At 38.7% G+C, this 16,255-nt stretch overlaps 1 protein-coding gene across 3 annotated transcripts in view; it reads left to right on the forward strand.

The window, feature by feature from the left end:
• cep68 (centrosomal protein 68) overlaps positions 1 to 16,255 on the forward strand; it is a 63,993-nt gene that overhangs the window by 8,985 nt on the left and 38,753 nt on the right. For 2 of the 3 annotated variants that reach the window (XM_028820110.2, XM_028820112.2), the window contains exons 2-3: positions 6,771 to 6,846; positions 15,481 to 15,915. In XM_028820110.2, the coding sequence (XP_028675943.2) occupies positions 15,535 to 15,915 (381 nt within the window). In that variant the 5' untranslated portion in view covers positions 6,771 to 6,846; positions 15,481 to 15,534. The remainder of the gene's footprint in view (positions 1 to 6,770; positions 6,847 to 15,480; positions 15,916 to 16,255) is intronic. The other variant, XM_028820111.2, reaches the window with a different exon arrangement.

Here is a 16,255-nt window from a genome sequence, read left to right on the forward strand (position 1 = left end):
TTCTTGTACTATATGTCACAGCCGTGCATAAAAAAAAACAGAAAATATATTGCTTATGCAACAGCTAATCTTCACCCATCTTTGGACAAGTTTGCACAAGTTTTTGTGAGACTAAATGTGGATTGTTTGGTTGATGTGCAGTAAGACTTAAAATTATGTCATCTTCTTCAAAATAAAGAAAAGTAACCATTTCACCCCACCCCTACTCCCACCCTGGAAGGCAGAAATGAGTGTGATTACAAATGGGGAAATTGATGAGCAGCCTGGGGCGAGACATTGTAGACAGTGTGATTAGAATTGGTATGTTATATTGTGAAAATGTCCAATGTGATTGCAATGCAGTGATGGCCACTTGTGACCTAAAAGTGGCTAAGAAACACTGATTCAGGTGAGTATGTGGGGTGTGTGTGTGTGTGTGAGAGAGAGAGAGTGACTAGCTCAGGGTCCTGCCCATGGCTGTTTCCTGCCTCTCGCTCAGGGCTGCCAGTAAAGGCATTGCCCCCACCCTCATAACCCAGCACTGGAAGATGCTGTTATGAAAATGTATGTATGTACTTACTGTAGTTTATTCCAGATGTCAAGTGCAAAAAAAGACAACAACAACAAAAATAAATGAGGGTGATGTTACAATAGAAAGCAGGAGAAGATGTGTGAATTGCAACACAAAAACTCCAATCCGTCGAACAAAATATCTGGTTTCTCTGTTTCTTGTGGTAAACAGAAAATGTTTCAAGGTTGTGTGTGTGTGTGTGTGTGTGTGTGTGTGTGTGTGTGTGTGTGTGTGTATCTGTCTGATAGATTGAAAGATAAATAGACAATCTAGATAGATAGATAGTTTTGGTACAAGAGACTAAATGTTTCTAAAAAGGGAGACACCTTGTGCCAAACGCTATATATTTGCAATGCTATTGGATGCAATGCTACAATGATAGCTGACTAATTAAAAAAAGAAAAATATTTCCAGGATTGTAAATCATAAAATGTCTTGGTTATTTATTATAAAATCCTGTTCTTTGAAAAGAAATCTCAGAGACACATTTTTTTTTAAATTAATTGATATTGGTGTAAACAAAGATTTTTAATCATATAGATACTTTCATGCAAATATTTGAAGTGTCGTAATCACTGCTATTCAGCCATTTGCAGCTCCTTTCTTACATAAGCAGAATAATAGCTCTTTCTTTTTGGTTATGTAACTAGTTGCAGTAATCCCAAATACCAGATAGTGCATAAGGGTTTAAAGCAAGTGTACCAGAAGTGATAAGAAATTAATGTTATGTGGGTGCTATTTTCAGGTGAAGTATTCCTTTAATATGTGTTGATTTATTTCAGTGATTCTTTGCTAATTGGGAACCGGCTGATTTGTGCCTGTTCTGATTCCTGTTCAGTAAATCAGCTGTGTAATTTATAAACATTTTGATTTCCTGATGCATGTGAGAACACACAGTATGCATGCGGGGATCCAAATTCAATACACAATAGTGGATTCTGGTAAAAAAAAAATAATAATAATATTTTCTCCATTAGCATTCCTTACCTCAACTGTTGGGAAGCATTTTATTATTGCCAAAGGTGAAACGCATATAATGTGGTGTATATGTAAGGCAGAGTTACTATACAAAAGGCAAACAAGTACTTAGAAAGACATCATCCTTCCCTCAAGATACATAATCTAAAACTGCTAACCAAGAGCCTTAAGTATAACGCCATGCATAGAATTCACACTAAAACATGGCTTACAGACAAAATTAGAAATGTACATGCTCACAAAAAAATCCTGTGTAAATAATGTTCTATGCACTTTTCCTTTATAATCCCAATCAGTGTGAATTTTAATGCACATGCACAAGCCTACAGCCCCACCCAACTTCTCTCAGAATTTAATCTACTTGAATATGCAAATCAATATAAATAGCCCTTTCCATTTAGTGTTTTGTTAAATGACAATGGCAAAAGCATATGTAAAAAAAGAAGAATTTCAGTGAATGCATATGGAGGTCCTACTCAGTGAAGTGGAGGCAAAAAAAAACACACTATTTGGTGGCTTAAGCAGTGGTATAAGCAACAGAAGGAAATTGATGCAGTGGCGAAGGTACTAAGAAGTTCCAGTTCAGAAAATTGCACAGTGCCCAAAATAAAAAAAGAAATGGTCAGATACCAAATTTGTTGTGAAAAGGCGAGTCGCAGCCCACCGTCTGTGTGCTGCACAAAAGTGTATTGGGGCCACAAAGAAGAAAAAAAAAAATAGGGAAGCAGTGAAAAAAAACAAAGGTTTGTGTCGAGATTAAAGTTGAAATTTTGACTCCCAAAGGCATGCAGGATGGGGGATTTGGTGATGCTAAATTGACACTACTAGTGTATGTGTGTGTTTATATACAACATGTGATGAGTGGGCTCCCCATCCTGGGTTTGTTCCTGCCTTACGCGCAATGATTACTGGGATTGGCACAGCAGTGTTACCGTGCCTTTACATGTTTAATACATGCTTTAATGTTTTTCGTCATGAAAATGATATAAAATGTACAGTTAGGTCCATAAATATTTGGACAGAGACAACTTTTTTCTAATTTTGGTTCTGTACATTACCACAATGAATTTTAAATGAAACAACTCAGATGTAGTTGAAGTGCAGACTTTCAGCTTTAATTCAGTGGGGTGAACAAAACGATTGCATGAAAATGTGAGGCAACTAAAGCATTTTTTTAACACAATCCCTTAATTTCATGGGCTAAAAAGTAATTGGACAATTGACTCAAAGGCTATTTCATGAGCAGGTGTGGGCAAGTCCGTCATTATGTCATTATCAATTAAGCAGATAAACGGCCTGGAGTTGATTTGAGGTGTGGTGCTTGCATGTGGAAGATTTTGCTGTGAACAGACAACATGCGTCAAAGGAGCTCTCCATGCAGGTGAAAGAAGCCATCCTTAAGCTGCGAAAACAGAAAAAACCCATCTGAGAAATTGCTACAATATTACGAGTGGCAAAATCTACAATTTGGTACATCCTGAGAAAGAAAGCAAGCACTGGTGAACTCAGCAACGCAAAAAGACCTGGACGTCCACGGAAGACAACAGTGGTGGATGATTGCAGAATCATTTCCATGGTGAAGAGAAACTCCTTCACAACAGCCAACTAAGTGAACAACACTCTCCAGGGGGTAGGCGTATCGATATCCAAGTCTACCATAAAGAGAAGACTGCATGAAAGTAAATACAGAGGGTGCACTGCAAGGTGCAAGCCACTCATAAGCCTCAAGAATAGAAAGGCTAGATTGGACTTTGCAAAAGAACATCTAAAAAAGCCAGCACAGTTCTGGAAAAACATTCTTTGGACAGATGAAACCAAGATCAACCTCTACCAGAATGATGGCAAGAAAAAAGTATGGAGATGGCGTAGAACAGCTCATTATCCAAAGCATACCACATCATCTGTAAAACACGGTGGAGGCAGTGTGATGGCTTGGGCGTGCATGGCTGCCAGTGGCACTGGGACACTAGTGTTTATTGATGATGTGACACAGGACAGAAGCAGCCAAATGAATTCTGAGGTATTCAGAGACATACTGTCTACTCAAATCCAGCTAAATGCAGTCAAATTGATTGGGCGGCGTTTCATGACACAGATGGACAATGACCCAAAACATACAGCCAAAGCAACCCAGGAGTTTATTAAAGCAAAGAAGTGGAAAATTCTTGAAAGGCCAAGTCAGTCACCTGATCTTAACCCAATTGAGCATGCATTTCACTTATTGAAGACTAAACTTCAGACAGACAGGCCCACAAACAAACAGCAACTGAAAGCCGCTGCAGTAAAGGCCTGGCAGAGCATTAAAAAGGAGGAAACCCAGCATCTGGTGATGTCCATGAGTTCAAGACTTCAGGCTGTCATTGCCAGCAAAGGATTTTCAACCAAGTATTAGAAATGAACATTTTATTTCCAGTTATTTAATTTGTCCAATTACTTTTGAGCCCCTGAAATGAAGGGATTGTGTTAACAAAATGCTTTAGTTGCCTCACATTTTTATGCAATCGTTTTGTTCACCCCACTGAATTAAAGCTGAAAGTCTGCACTACAACTGCATCTGTGTTGTTTCATTTAAAATTCATTGTGGTAATGTACAGAACCAAAATTAGAAAAAAGTTGTCTCTGTCCAAATATTTTTGGACCTAACTACAAATCGTAGTATTCTAAAATGTTTAGAAAGTTGTCATATCATGAATATAATGTATTCTTTACATGTCTTGGTTATGTATTATGTGGTGATTACTGTCTGTTTAAAGCCTTTTTAAAAAGCATGTAGCGATTAACGACAGGGAACATTTAGAATGTGAAGCATTTAACATGCTACTTTAGTTATAGTGGGGTTTAACTTCAGCCTATCTTTCTTTTCATAACTTTAATTTCGCAATTTCGACTTTAATTTTGTCATTTATTTTGTCATTAAAGTAGAACGTTGTAAACTTCATCTTAAAATCGATTTTTAATTTGCTCCAGTTTCTTAAACACCTGGAGTCTCTCCTAGGTCCAATCTACCTGCATTACAATATTTTTAGTTTTGGTAAACATTTTTTCAGTGTACGGTACCATCATTTTTATAACAGTTGTAGAAATTGTCAAATGAAGGTAGAAAAATATGCAATGAGGAACAAAGATGAATATTAATAATTATCAATAATGAAATTAACATACCTAACAATTCATTTCAAGGTTTAATAATAGTAATCAACAATGGAAAGCTTTTGTTTAGGACAGAATATTTGATGTTCAGGAGCCTTCATCCTTCCTTAAAAATTAAATACAAGAACAGGTAGAATCTAAAAAGTGGACTGTATAGCCAAGAAGCAGCTCAGCCTTCACACTGAATTTGAGTCTTTTTCGTTTGAATTCACATTTTGTCAATATTAAAAGCATGGAAATTTTAGGCTTTCTATTTTTTATTCCATGTCAAACCACACTTCAGTTTTTACATAAAAATCATTAAAAAGTATTTGTCTTACATAAGAAAAGCTAAGACGCATCCACCCAGACCCCACTGTGCATTCTGCCTAACACAGGTGGCTGCAAAGGACTTTGATCAGGTGGTGGCACAGAACACCACCACAGAAAAACTGGAAAAGAAAACTGAGGAAGGTAAAGAATAATAAAGATTGAAGATTCATATCTAGTTTATTAAGGGTGGAACTAAATTATAGTTACAAAAAGGTGTGTGTTTTTTAATATATATAAATGATCTACGATGTGGGCGGCACGGTGGCGCAGTGGGGTAGCGCTGCTGCCTCGCAGTTGGGAGACCTGGGGACCTGGGTTCGCTTCCCGGGTCCTCCCTGTGTGGAGTTTGCATGTTCTCCCCCGTGTCTGCGTGGGTTTCCTCCGGGCGCTCCGGTTTCCTCCCACAGTCCAAAGACATGCAGGTTAGGTGGATTGGCGATTCTAAATTGGCCCTAGTGTGTGCTTGGTGTGTGGGTGTGTTTGTGTGTGTCCTGCGGTGGGTTGGCACCCTGCCCAGGATTGGTTCCTGCCTTGTGCCCTGTGTTGGCTGGGATTGGCTCCAGCAGACCCCCGTGACCCTGTGTTCGGATTCAGCGGGTTGGGAAATGGATGGATGGATGGATGGATCTACGATGTCAGTGAGGGTTTTTCTGATTCTCCATAACAGATAGACATATTATAAGGAATATGATTTAAAGTTCAAATTCAGTAAAAAAAAGAAAATCTCAATATATTGTAGAATTGAATCCAAATTCTTAATATATTGCAGAACATTTAAATAATGCAGTATTATTGTTTTGGACCCAGGTATTAGGGTATTAATGTGTTGTGGGGTCCATGTCAGTCCTCATCCCAGTCATCTGGAATTAGTGTTTCTAAAACTTAAACTGAAATTCCTCCTTTCAAAAATGAAAATCCTGTTCATTCACACATAGAGGCAGGGAATGTACAGGTTAACATTCCTAGGTATTTTTGTAACTTATCATTCAAAATATTAAAGATCCTCGGTAATTATCTGGCTTGTTAGAGGTTATATATGATTGCTTTCTTTCAAGTAAAAAAAATGCATTTGAAATATTAAAATAGTGTGAATGGAATTTGGCATGGCTATCTGAAAATGCAAGGTACTGTGTTTTTATGTTGTCTGAATTTAAATAAAGTTCATTTGTCACCTGACATTCACTGTGTCGTCTGATTCACTGCTGCTTCAGTGTGTGTAGTGTTTAAGGGCCTAGCACACTGAGAAATAAGCAATAACTCGCAGCATTTGGGAAGTAACTACTTTATGTTGATTCGATTTTTGTTTAAATATTAACTATTAATGATATGTCTTACCTTAATTTTTCATATTTGGACTTTTTTGTATTTATTTTTTAGATTGGAGAAATTATTTGAGCCTAATCTTGTTCTGTCAGCAGGTATAGCCCAGCTATTCTCTCTAACCTTCAGTCAGTGGTTTGTTTAGATTGGGGGTGTTAGATTGAACTGAAGACACAGTCAGATCTATTAGTGTATTATTGCTTAAAAAAATTAAAGTAATCAATCTACCCATCATTAAGCCTGCTTAATACTAATTTAGGGTAATTCCAGATATCTCTCATCTTGTCCCAGCAGCATTTATAATAAACTTGCTTTAGAGAGTAGACATTGTCAAAGAACCTGGTATTTTCTTAGCAGTATAACTCCTTCAGTAATCTTTATTTAAAGATGTATTCATGTATGCAGTGCAAAACACACAAAATCACAAGTTCTTCAAAGTATTTTTTGTTTTTTCTTTTAGGTCCTACCTGTCATTAATACCTGTCCCTAAACACTAATATACTTTTAAAGATCACCCACACATTTAGGAGGCTTAGGTAAGTATTTTGTATTATAATATTGCAAATACTTTTTTTCCCCTAAGTGAATACTTTTAATAATTAAGTAATTTCATTGACTATCTATTGTTTATTTAATTTTTTTTCTGGGTAGGCAAGTGTGTTATGTTGGGCACCTCCGTTTCAGTAGTTCTGGTCTCTAGAGGGTGCTCTTGATCCAAACTTAAATGCTGCCTGTGAGGAAAAAATAAGTAACAAAAAGAATCTATTCCTTTGCACAAGAGTTTTATTGGGTCAGTATGTAAGTATGTCCAGTACCTCTGTATCAATCAGATTCTACATATGTTCTACCTGCTAGTTTACAGCTGCTTGGTGTGTATCATTCACGTTACTTCTTTCACCATGCCTCAACATACACTATCAGTCAAATGTTTGGGCTCACTCCGAAATTTTCAATGTTTTTGGTAGAAATTGAAACCTTTATATCAGGATATGATTAAATTGATTTAAACGTACAGCCAAGACATTCCTAGTGTTGCTAATAACTACTACTTCTTGAAATTATTTTAAAATCATTATTCACATCATTAGCCCCATTTTTAGCAGTCATTCCTTCAGTATCCTAATGTTCAATTCCTTTAGGTTATCCTTAGTAATTTGAAATGCTAATTGGTTATTAGAGAAACCTTTGTAGGTACATTAGCACCACTGTAACCTCTTATTCTGTTCATTTCAGATTCAAGATACTGGCATTCCTGAAAGTTAAATTCTGGGTTCAAAAATGTCCAAAATGAAACTGCTTTTTCAAGAAAATGTCAGTCTATTGTTTTTTGCAGAATGAAGGTTATTCTGTGTGACAGACTGACAAGAAATCATATATCCTGTCTTTAAGTTGAGCATTCCACTGTTACATAAGTAAACAGTAATACTGTGGATCTTTATTTGTAAAATGCTTTGAAAATGTTACAATAGAAATAGTACATTATCTTAATAGCTTTAGATACTTTCAGGATATTTCAAAGGATCAGTGCTTCCAGCATGTAGACACTGACTAAAGCTTGGCCACCTCTGTATTATTATTGCCCAAAATAAAAAAAGAAATGCAGTATCCATTAAACAAATGTGAATGAATTTATAACAAGAACACTCTTGAATCTAAAACAAAAAATATTAATTTGGATGCTTTTTATTACAAGTAGAGGTACACCATCAAGACTTTTGTGGAGTATTTTGATCACTGATCATTGATTACTTTAACAGAAAACCTATTGATTTTATCAGTTTTTTGAAACTTTCTATTCGCGTATGTCAAATATATAATTCAAACATATTGTGGCATGGTGACATATATTATTTTAAGCACTGACTAAAATAGACTTTGGAATGCCCAGAGAAATAAAAGAAAATTTGTCCATTCCATCCTCTGGAGCTTTTTTTTAACACTTCCTGGGGAAATTCCAGACTCTCCTAGGCCATCTGAGACGTATAGTCTCCCCGACCTTTCCTGGATCTATACAAGGGTCTTCTCTCGGTTAGCTGTGCCTTTTATACTTCCCATGGGAGGTGCCAAGATGGTCTTCTAACTATTGAGTAAGAGAAGCAGTGGTTCAATTCTGAAACTCTGCTGCATTGCTTATGTCCTCACCCTATCAGGCAGAGTTAGTCCAGCAGCGTTCCACAGGAAGTTTGTTGTTCTTACTGACTCGCATCAGTTTAATTAAAAAAATAAAAAAAAAATTAAATTATGTTATCTTGGGCCTTCATTGATGGCATAGAAGGAATGGTGACTCAGAACTAATATGTTTTGGTACTGTAATATTTATATTGTAGCCTCACTGTCAAGTGAACATTGTTATGTCATGGCTCCTTTTCCCACTTTTATATTGAAGCTTTATTGTACATGCATATTACATATAAACAAAAAGGTAAGAATCTGTGATTTCAAGAACAGTGAAGAAAGTTCATTTTTTTTCTTCATAATAAACTTGGCTGATGTTAAAGCATTATTTTATGTGAAAGTAGTGTAATGGCTGTGAAAAGTACCATTGTGACTATTATGGTTTGCGCTGGGTAACTACAAAACCACACTATCTGTGGGAGAGAAAGGCTAACAAAAACTTCTCCATTTCACCCTCATCCATTACCCTTAATCAATAAACACCAACAGATAGTATAAAAACCAGACGGTATGTTACACTGTATTAGAAGGAGAGTGAATGATAGAGACAACAACAACAAGTAGTAGTCTTTTACACATAGGTAATGATTTATACATAGAAACAAAAAAGCTGTTTACACCTCAGTCCATTTATGTTCTTACTCAGTTATGAATAACAAGGGGGCTTCGCTCGCCTACCCCCGGCGTTTTGAACCCGTGCCCGCTGGGCAGCTGTAGTTTCAGACGCGCGTTGTAGGAGTCTGCGTTGTTTTGAACCCGTGCTTGCCCTGCTTCTGCGGTTTGAGACGCGCATTGTAGGCGTATATCCGTCAGTCTAGCTCGTTCGGTTTGAACCCGTGCCCGCTTTGCCTCCGCAGTTTCAGACGCGTGTTGTAGGCGCCTGCGTACATTGATCGTATCCAGGTGGGTCGCATTCGGCGTTTTGTACAATCCCAAGCAGCATATTATTCCTAACTTCACTCCGCAGTAGTGCCACGCACAATATGGCGGTGACGCCTGCGCCTTCACTACGCAGTAGTGCCACTCACAATATGGCTGCGACGCCTGCGCCTTCCGTATTATGTCGGGTTTTACCATGCTGTAGGTAGGTGCCTTTGCCTTTCGTACTTTCCCGCGCCTTCCGACGCGCGATGTAGGCGCCTGCACCTTCCGGGTCTGCCTCCACTGTGTGGTGTGGACATTTAACTGTCGTTTTTTCTGCTTTTATATTCTGTATCTCGCTGTGCATGTGTTTCGTGCCTAGGTTTTTTTGAAGCTGTTGCATTCCAGTTTTCATCATCTGTAACCTGCTCTCCATGTGTTTGGCCCCGTTCTTTAACCTCTTTATGACGTTTTACTTTGTTTTCTACTCTGTGTTTTATTTCTGACCTCGCTTTATCCTGCTTTTGTTTCAGTGACACCTGGTCCGTGGTGATTATATTCTCCCTTTTTCGAGTACTAATTTCCATTTGTTTGCGATACTGTGATCTTTACTGTACTGTCAATAATGCATCACTGTAATGTGATCCACTTATGCTGTATAGTTTGGACGTGTGAGGATGACGTACGTTTAATACGGAGCGTCCGCCCGTGTCACTCTGGGGCCCCCCACTGTTAATACGGAGCTTCTTCCGTACTATCATGCGGTGCATTGTGGACCACTGCGGACTCCGTGGTGTTTCCCGTTTCACTTTGTAGCTCGGTCAGTCAAGCGGTTTCTTTTTGGAGCCGTGCCTGCCTGGTTTGCGGCATGTCAGACGGTTCGTAGTCTCTCCCGTTTCACTCTGGGGAGGGGGGCTTTGTGTGGCGCCTGCGCACTATGTCTCCTGCGTCCATATCCGGTTTACCATTCTCGGTTAGTAATATGGATGATACAGTGGAACCTCGGTTCATGACCATAATTCGTTCCAAAACTCTGGTTGTAAACCGATTTGATCGTGAACCAAAGCAATTTCTCCCATAGGATTGTATGTAAATACAATTAATCCGTTCCAGACCTTACGAACTATATGTAAATATATATATATTTTTTTAAGTTTTTAAGCACAAATATAGTTAATTAAACCATCGAATGCATAGCGTAAAGGAAACTGAATGTAAAAACATTGAATAACACTGAGAAAACCTTGAACAACAGAGAAAACTAACACTGCAATAGTTCGCGCTATAGTGCTACCAACCACTGGCTAAAAACACTTTTTTTTAATGAGTTTTAAGCACAGGGAAAAAAATGAACATTTGAAAAAACCCGTAATTTAATAAACCACCAAGAAAAGTAACATTGCAACAATGCACGGTACGAACCAATCGCTGTAAACAGAAGTGAAAACAAAATCAAGCCCAGTGCATTCTTTAACTGCCTTCCTACCTTATGCGTCCAGCCCTCTCTCTCGCGCTGCCTGTGTGTGTGTGCGTCTGTCTCTCGCGCTGCCTGTGTGTACTTGTCTCTGTCTCTCTTGAGCTGCCTGTGTGTGTGCGCGTCTGTCTCTCTCTCTCGCGCTGCCTGTGTGTGTGTGTGCGTGCGTGTGTGTGTGTGTGTCGCACTCTCTCTCTCTTGCTCGCTGCACAGGGAGAGACTGAACATGTACAAACCGAAAGGGAAACTGGCTTGTTCTTATACCGAGTGTGTGGTCGTGAACCGAGGCAAAAGTTTGTCGAACTTTTTGGTCGTAAACCGATTTGTACGTGTACCGAGACGTTCGTAAACCAAGGTTCCACTGTACCTAGAATCAGCAAAAAAACTGTAGAAAGTCTGTGACTCTAGACAGGAAAGGGGCATTTTAAAAGCCTGATATATAAAATAGACGGCTCTTTCCAGAATCCACAGATGCAGAAAGTGAACAGCACAGCCAGTGAGCTCTTCAGAAGTGCAGTCCCATTTGCCTGTACTGTGCCTCTCATGTTATATTTCACGTTGAATCATTGAACTGCAAACCTCAATCAGTGACTGCCTTAATCCATTTCAGAGTTTTCAAATTGCCCTTGGTCCGTGAAGTACTCGTTCAGATAAGAAATGGTGTTCTTGGTATTAAAGACTCTCCTTGACAGGATATGAGTATGCCTTCTCCCTCTCTCTCTCCTGGATATGACCATGTCACTGTTCTTGAAGGATATCCTGCTTTTCAAACAAGCCACTTTTTTGGTGCATCTGGTGCTGACAGTTTCTTCCGTGGGCTTACATTGCTACCAGGATGAAGCACATTCTGCTTAAACGTACAGGCCATTCTTGTATTTCTTAGAATGTTGCAATCTTACTTCAAGCAAACAAGCCTTTTATCAACTGGCAATAGGGAGTTGCTACAATACACTGTGAACATCTATCTGTATTTATCATATTATTTTTGGGTGCAAAACTACTTAATTTTACAAATATCCCTAAAAGAAGGTGTAGATGAGAGCAAACTGTAGCATCTAGGCTGCATATCTTGATCATATTTGATTCACAAAATTAATACTTCCATTCTTCAGTTCATTTACTGATACTGCTCAGCCCAGTTTTAGTTTGGGAGAGTAAGGCCGCAGGTAAGCCATGTCAGATGTGAGATAGAAAGAAACCCTAGGTTATGGCGGGGCACACTCACTAAGTTTTCACAGAATAAATCTTCTTCCTCATACCTGTTTCCTCTCTTGTTTTTGTGAGAAAAAAGAAGACTTTTGCTGCAAGGGACCTCACTATTCACAGTGTGAGAGCAGTCTACTTAAAGGCACAATATTTATTCATGATTTGTAAAACGACTACACCTCCACATGCAAAAGGGATATTCTATTCAGACAGAAGACCTCACTGTTACAGTGTGATCAGGGATGTTAAATGAATCCTCCAGATCTGATTGGTTTTTGAAGAATTTTTTTATAAACTGAAGAAAAAACTGGATGGAAGTACATAATGAAGCAAAATTGAACTCTGCACAGCTGCCATACTTCACTGCCAAATCTCTGCCTCCTTAAATGTAACAGCAGAGCAGATTTGTTGTTTTATATGAAATACCTCATTATGTTTGACTGAGCCCAGTGTGTTAGTGTTTGCTCCTGCTTGTGTTGTTCAGCTCCCGTTCTTCAAATAACGCTTTGTGTTTTGTGGCTTTTTGAACTGACTTCTTGTTAAAGGTTTTTGCTCCTGGGAATGTGGTATTTGATTTTATATAGTGTATGATCATGATTTTGTTCCATTTTAAATTGTCTTTTTGAAGCAACCTTTTGTTTTTTTCAATTTTGAATCTTTTCTTGTTTATAATTGTAAATATTTTTGAATTTTAATATTATTGTAACAAGGACAATTTTGCTATTTGGTCCATTTGTTTTCACAGTTCTCCTCCACCTTGTAGGATTAATAGACTTTGCCCTGTTTAAGAGTATGGGCTTCAAGCCTGCTTAGGAGTTTCAGGGTCAGGCCTACTTAGCCATGTAAGGTTTCCTCAAGTATTATGAGCCCTGAATTCAAAACAAGACCATGTCATTTGATTGAATATCCTGGCAAAAAAAAAATCCACACACCTTTTATCACTTTTGTGTTTGTTTTTTATTACATCTCATTCATCCTTTGAAAACATGCTTATTTGGTGACAACTTAGACTAGAGGTCCCTGTTTAATGGTTGTTCTGTGGTAAAACGTTTTAACTTATTGCAGCAAGCAAACATCAACAGTGATGGAAAATGGCTGCCATGCTTCTGATTTCTTTTTAAAGAGTTTAAAACTGTAATTTTAAGAGCTTTTCAGAGCTGGCAGTTTTCTTTAGCTGAGTCAGTACATGGTGTCACAGTCTACGTATAGCTAACAATGACACAGAAGTATATTTGTCACTCGCTGCATAAACCAAGAATGGCATAGCGTAAAAATCATTGGCAGTATGCAACAACGGAAAAGAAAGGTTTAAAAGACTTAAATTATAGTAGTCATGCATCTTAATCCTCAACTCTTCACCCACTCCCATTGCACTTAAATAATGTCCTATGTCACAAATTAAGCTGGGTCTTGCGGGACTATCCTTGTGATCTTGGTATGCACCAGCACCACAAATGCGAGGTTTTGGGACTGTATGCCTGCTTAAAGTTCTGGTATTTGTAATTGTAAGTGTGCAGTCTGCCTTTTAGAGAATTTAAAATCTGTGCCTTTAAGTTGGCGTGCCTTTTCATATGACAATGTGGTATCTTTATTTGAAGTTTAGTCTATCAAAGAAGTTGACCTTTATAAAACTGGAAAGCTGTTGACACAGAAGAGAACCAGTCCTTTAAAGTAGTTTTTGGAGTAGTAACGTGTTGTGGGAGACAAACCTATACACCAGCCTCTTTTTCCATCAAATAAAGGGCAGCTTCAAAGGACCACACTATACAGTGGAACCTCGGTTCACGAACGTCTCGGTACACGTACAACTCGGTTTACGACCAAAAAGTTTGCCAAACTTTTGCCTCGGTTCACGACCACACACTTGGTATACGAACAAGCCAGTTTCCCTTTCGGTTTGTGCGCGCCGATGATTTCCGCACGTGTTGCATTGTTCTCGGTCAGACGTGCCTGCTTGCACATGCGTGCTTTTGCTGTGAAGTCTTTGTGCTCTATTTCATTTCCCTTCCAGTTCGTATGTGCCGATTACTGTATTTAAGCACGTGTTCAGCTTCTCCTGTTCATTGTTCTCAGTCAGACGTGCGTGGTTTACCTGTGAACTCTTTGTGCTCTACAGTATTTCGTGTGCTTTTGCAGTTAACCATGGCTTCTAAGCAAGTGAAGAGTGGTGAGAAGAAAGTGTTGCAATGTTACTTTTCTCTTTTTTCAAATGTTCATTTTTTTCCCTGTGCTTAAAACTCATTTAAAAAGAGTGTTTACAGCGATCGGGTTGTAATGCTATTAGCGTGAACTCCTGTAATGTTAGTTTCTTGGTTGGCTTTTAAATAAAGTTCGGATTTGTTTAAATGTTCCTTTTTTTTCCCCCTGTGCTTAAAACTCATTTAAAAAAAGTGTTTATACAGCGATCAGATTGTAAGGCTATAGCGCGAACTGCTGCAATGTTAGAGAGAGAGAGAGGGGCTCACGTGAGAGAAAGAGGAGAGAGAGGAGAGAGGGCTCACGTGCTGCTGAGAGTGAGTGAGTGGGTGAGTGAGAGAGAGAGAGAGAGGGCTCACGTGCTGCTGAGAGTGAGTGAGTGAGTGAGAGAGAGAGAGAGAGAGAGGGCGCACGTGCTGCTGAGAGTGAGTGAGTGAGAGAGAGAGAGAGAGAGAGAGAGAGGGCTCACGTGCTGCTGAGAGAGAACAAGCCCTGATGAGATACAGCGATCAGATTGTAAGGCTATAGCGCGAACTGCTGCAATGTTAGAGAGAGAGAGAGGGGCTCACGTGAGAGAAAGAGAGAGAGAGAGAGAGAGGGCTCACGTGCTGCTGAGAGTGAGTGAGTGGGTGAGTGAGAGAGAGAGAGAGAGGGCTCACGTGCTGCTGAGAGTGAGTGAGTGAGAGTGAGAGAGAGAGAGAGAGAGGGCTCACGTGCTGTGCTGCTGAGAGTGAGTGAGTGAGAGAGAGAGGGAGAGAGAGAGAGAGAGGGCTCACGTGCTGCTGAGAGAGAACAAGCCTGCGCGTGCAGCTGAGCAGGTAGCCTGGGTATTTGTGTCAGTGTTATTCAATGTTTTTACATTAGTTTACTATTACACTGTGCATTCTATGGTGTAATTAACTATATTTGTGCTTAAAAATCTTTAAAAAAAATATATTTACATACAGTTCATACGGTCTGGAACAGATTAATTGTATTTACATACAATCCTATGGGGGAAATTGCTTTGGTTCACGACCAAATTGGTTTACAACCAGAGGTTTGGAACGAACTATGTTTGTGAACCGAGGCTCCACTATAAGTATATCACATCTACACCTGCACATCCACAATTTATAGTATCATGTAACAATCTTCTTTTGAAGAAAATGTGGAATATAGATGATGAATAGTGGGTAAATGTTTGTTTTCTGTCATAATTTGTTTTATAATAAACTTTTTTAACTACATTATCTTCCTAATCTTTTGTGTTTTTCAGTAGTCTGTGAGCATCCCAGACATATGGAATTTGTACAGAAACATCATCACATACATGGCACTGAAAGTTGAAAGTACATTTAATAATATAGTATCTCCAATAGATTCCAAAAACTTTAGCAGATGGAGCTACTCTGATATGGATAAAGATGGCCTGGAGCGGGTCTTTGGAGTAAAACACTTCCATAATGAATTCAAGAACTGCTTTAAAACAACTGGAGATCATCTTTCAGAAGAATCCATTCACATGACAGGCTTTGAAAAGTCAGAACAGCAAGCAAGGCAGAAAATGGCAACATCTAGTCTACCCTCTTGCATCCAATCTATACAGAACACTACATATAAAGCAAGAAAGCCATTCTGTGAGAGAGTCATCAGTTGTAAAGAGGCTACTCCCCATGTCAAAAGAGAATTGTTTCCATCCTTCAGAGATGAGGTATCAATCATTTTATAGAAAGACCTTTCTGAAACAATAGAAAAAAAACGTTTGGGAAAACTGTAGCTGTAAATGGTAAATCCCTGTTGTTATTATTATTGGTTTATACGGGCAGTGTATGCCATGTACAAATTCAGTTGGTATAGAACATCTGTTGTTTGTACAAATTTCTCATTAAAACACAAAATGAGTACAACACATTTCACTGCTTGATGACCTCACCAGCTTCTGTAATTCATACAGATACCACCCTATTGGGCTATGCAAAGTGAATTTTCACTTTATACTAAGCTGTCTTTATCACAGTGGACATAGCTTTTCTAGTATACTGCAGAGGATT

This window comes from Erpetoichthys calabaricus, chromosome 15, assembly GCF_900747795.2.
Source record: "Erpetoichthys calabaricus chromosome 15, fErpCal1.3, whole genome shotgun sequence".
Taxonomy (NCBI): domain Eukaryota; kingdom Metazoa; phylum Chordata; class Cladistia; order Polypteriformes; family Polypteridae; genus Erpetoichthys; species Erpetoichthys calabaricus.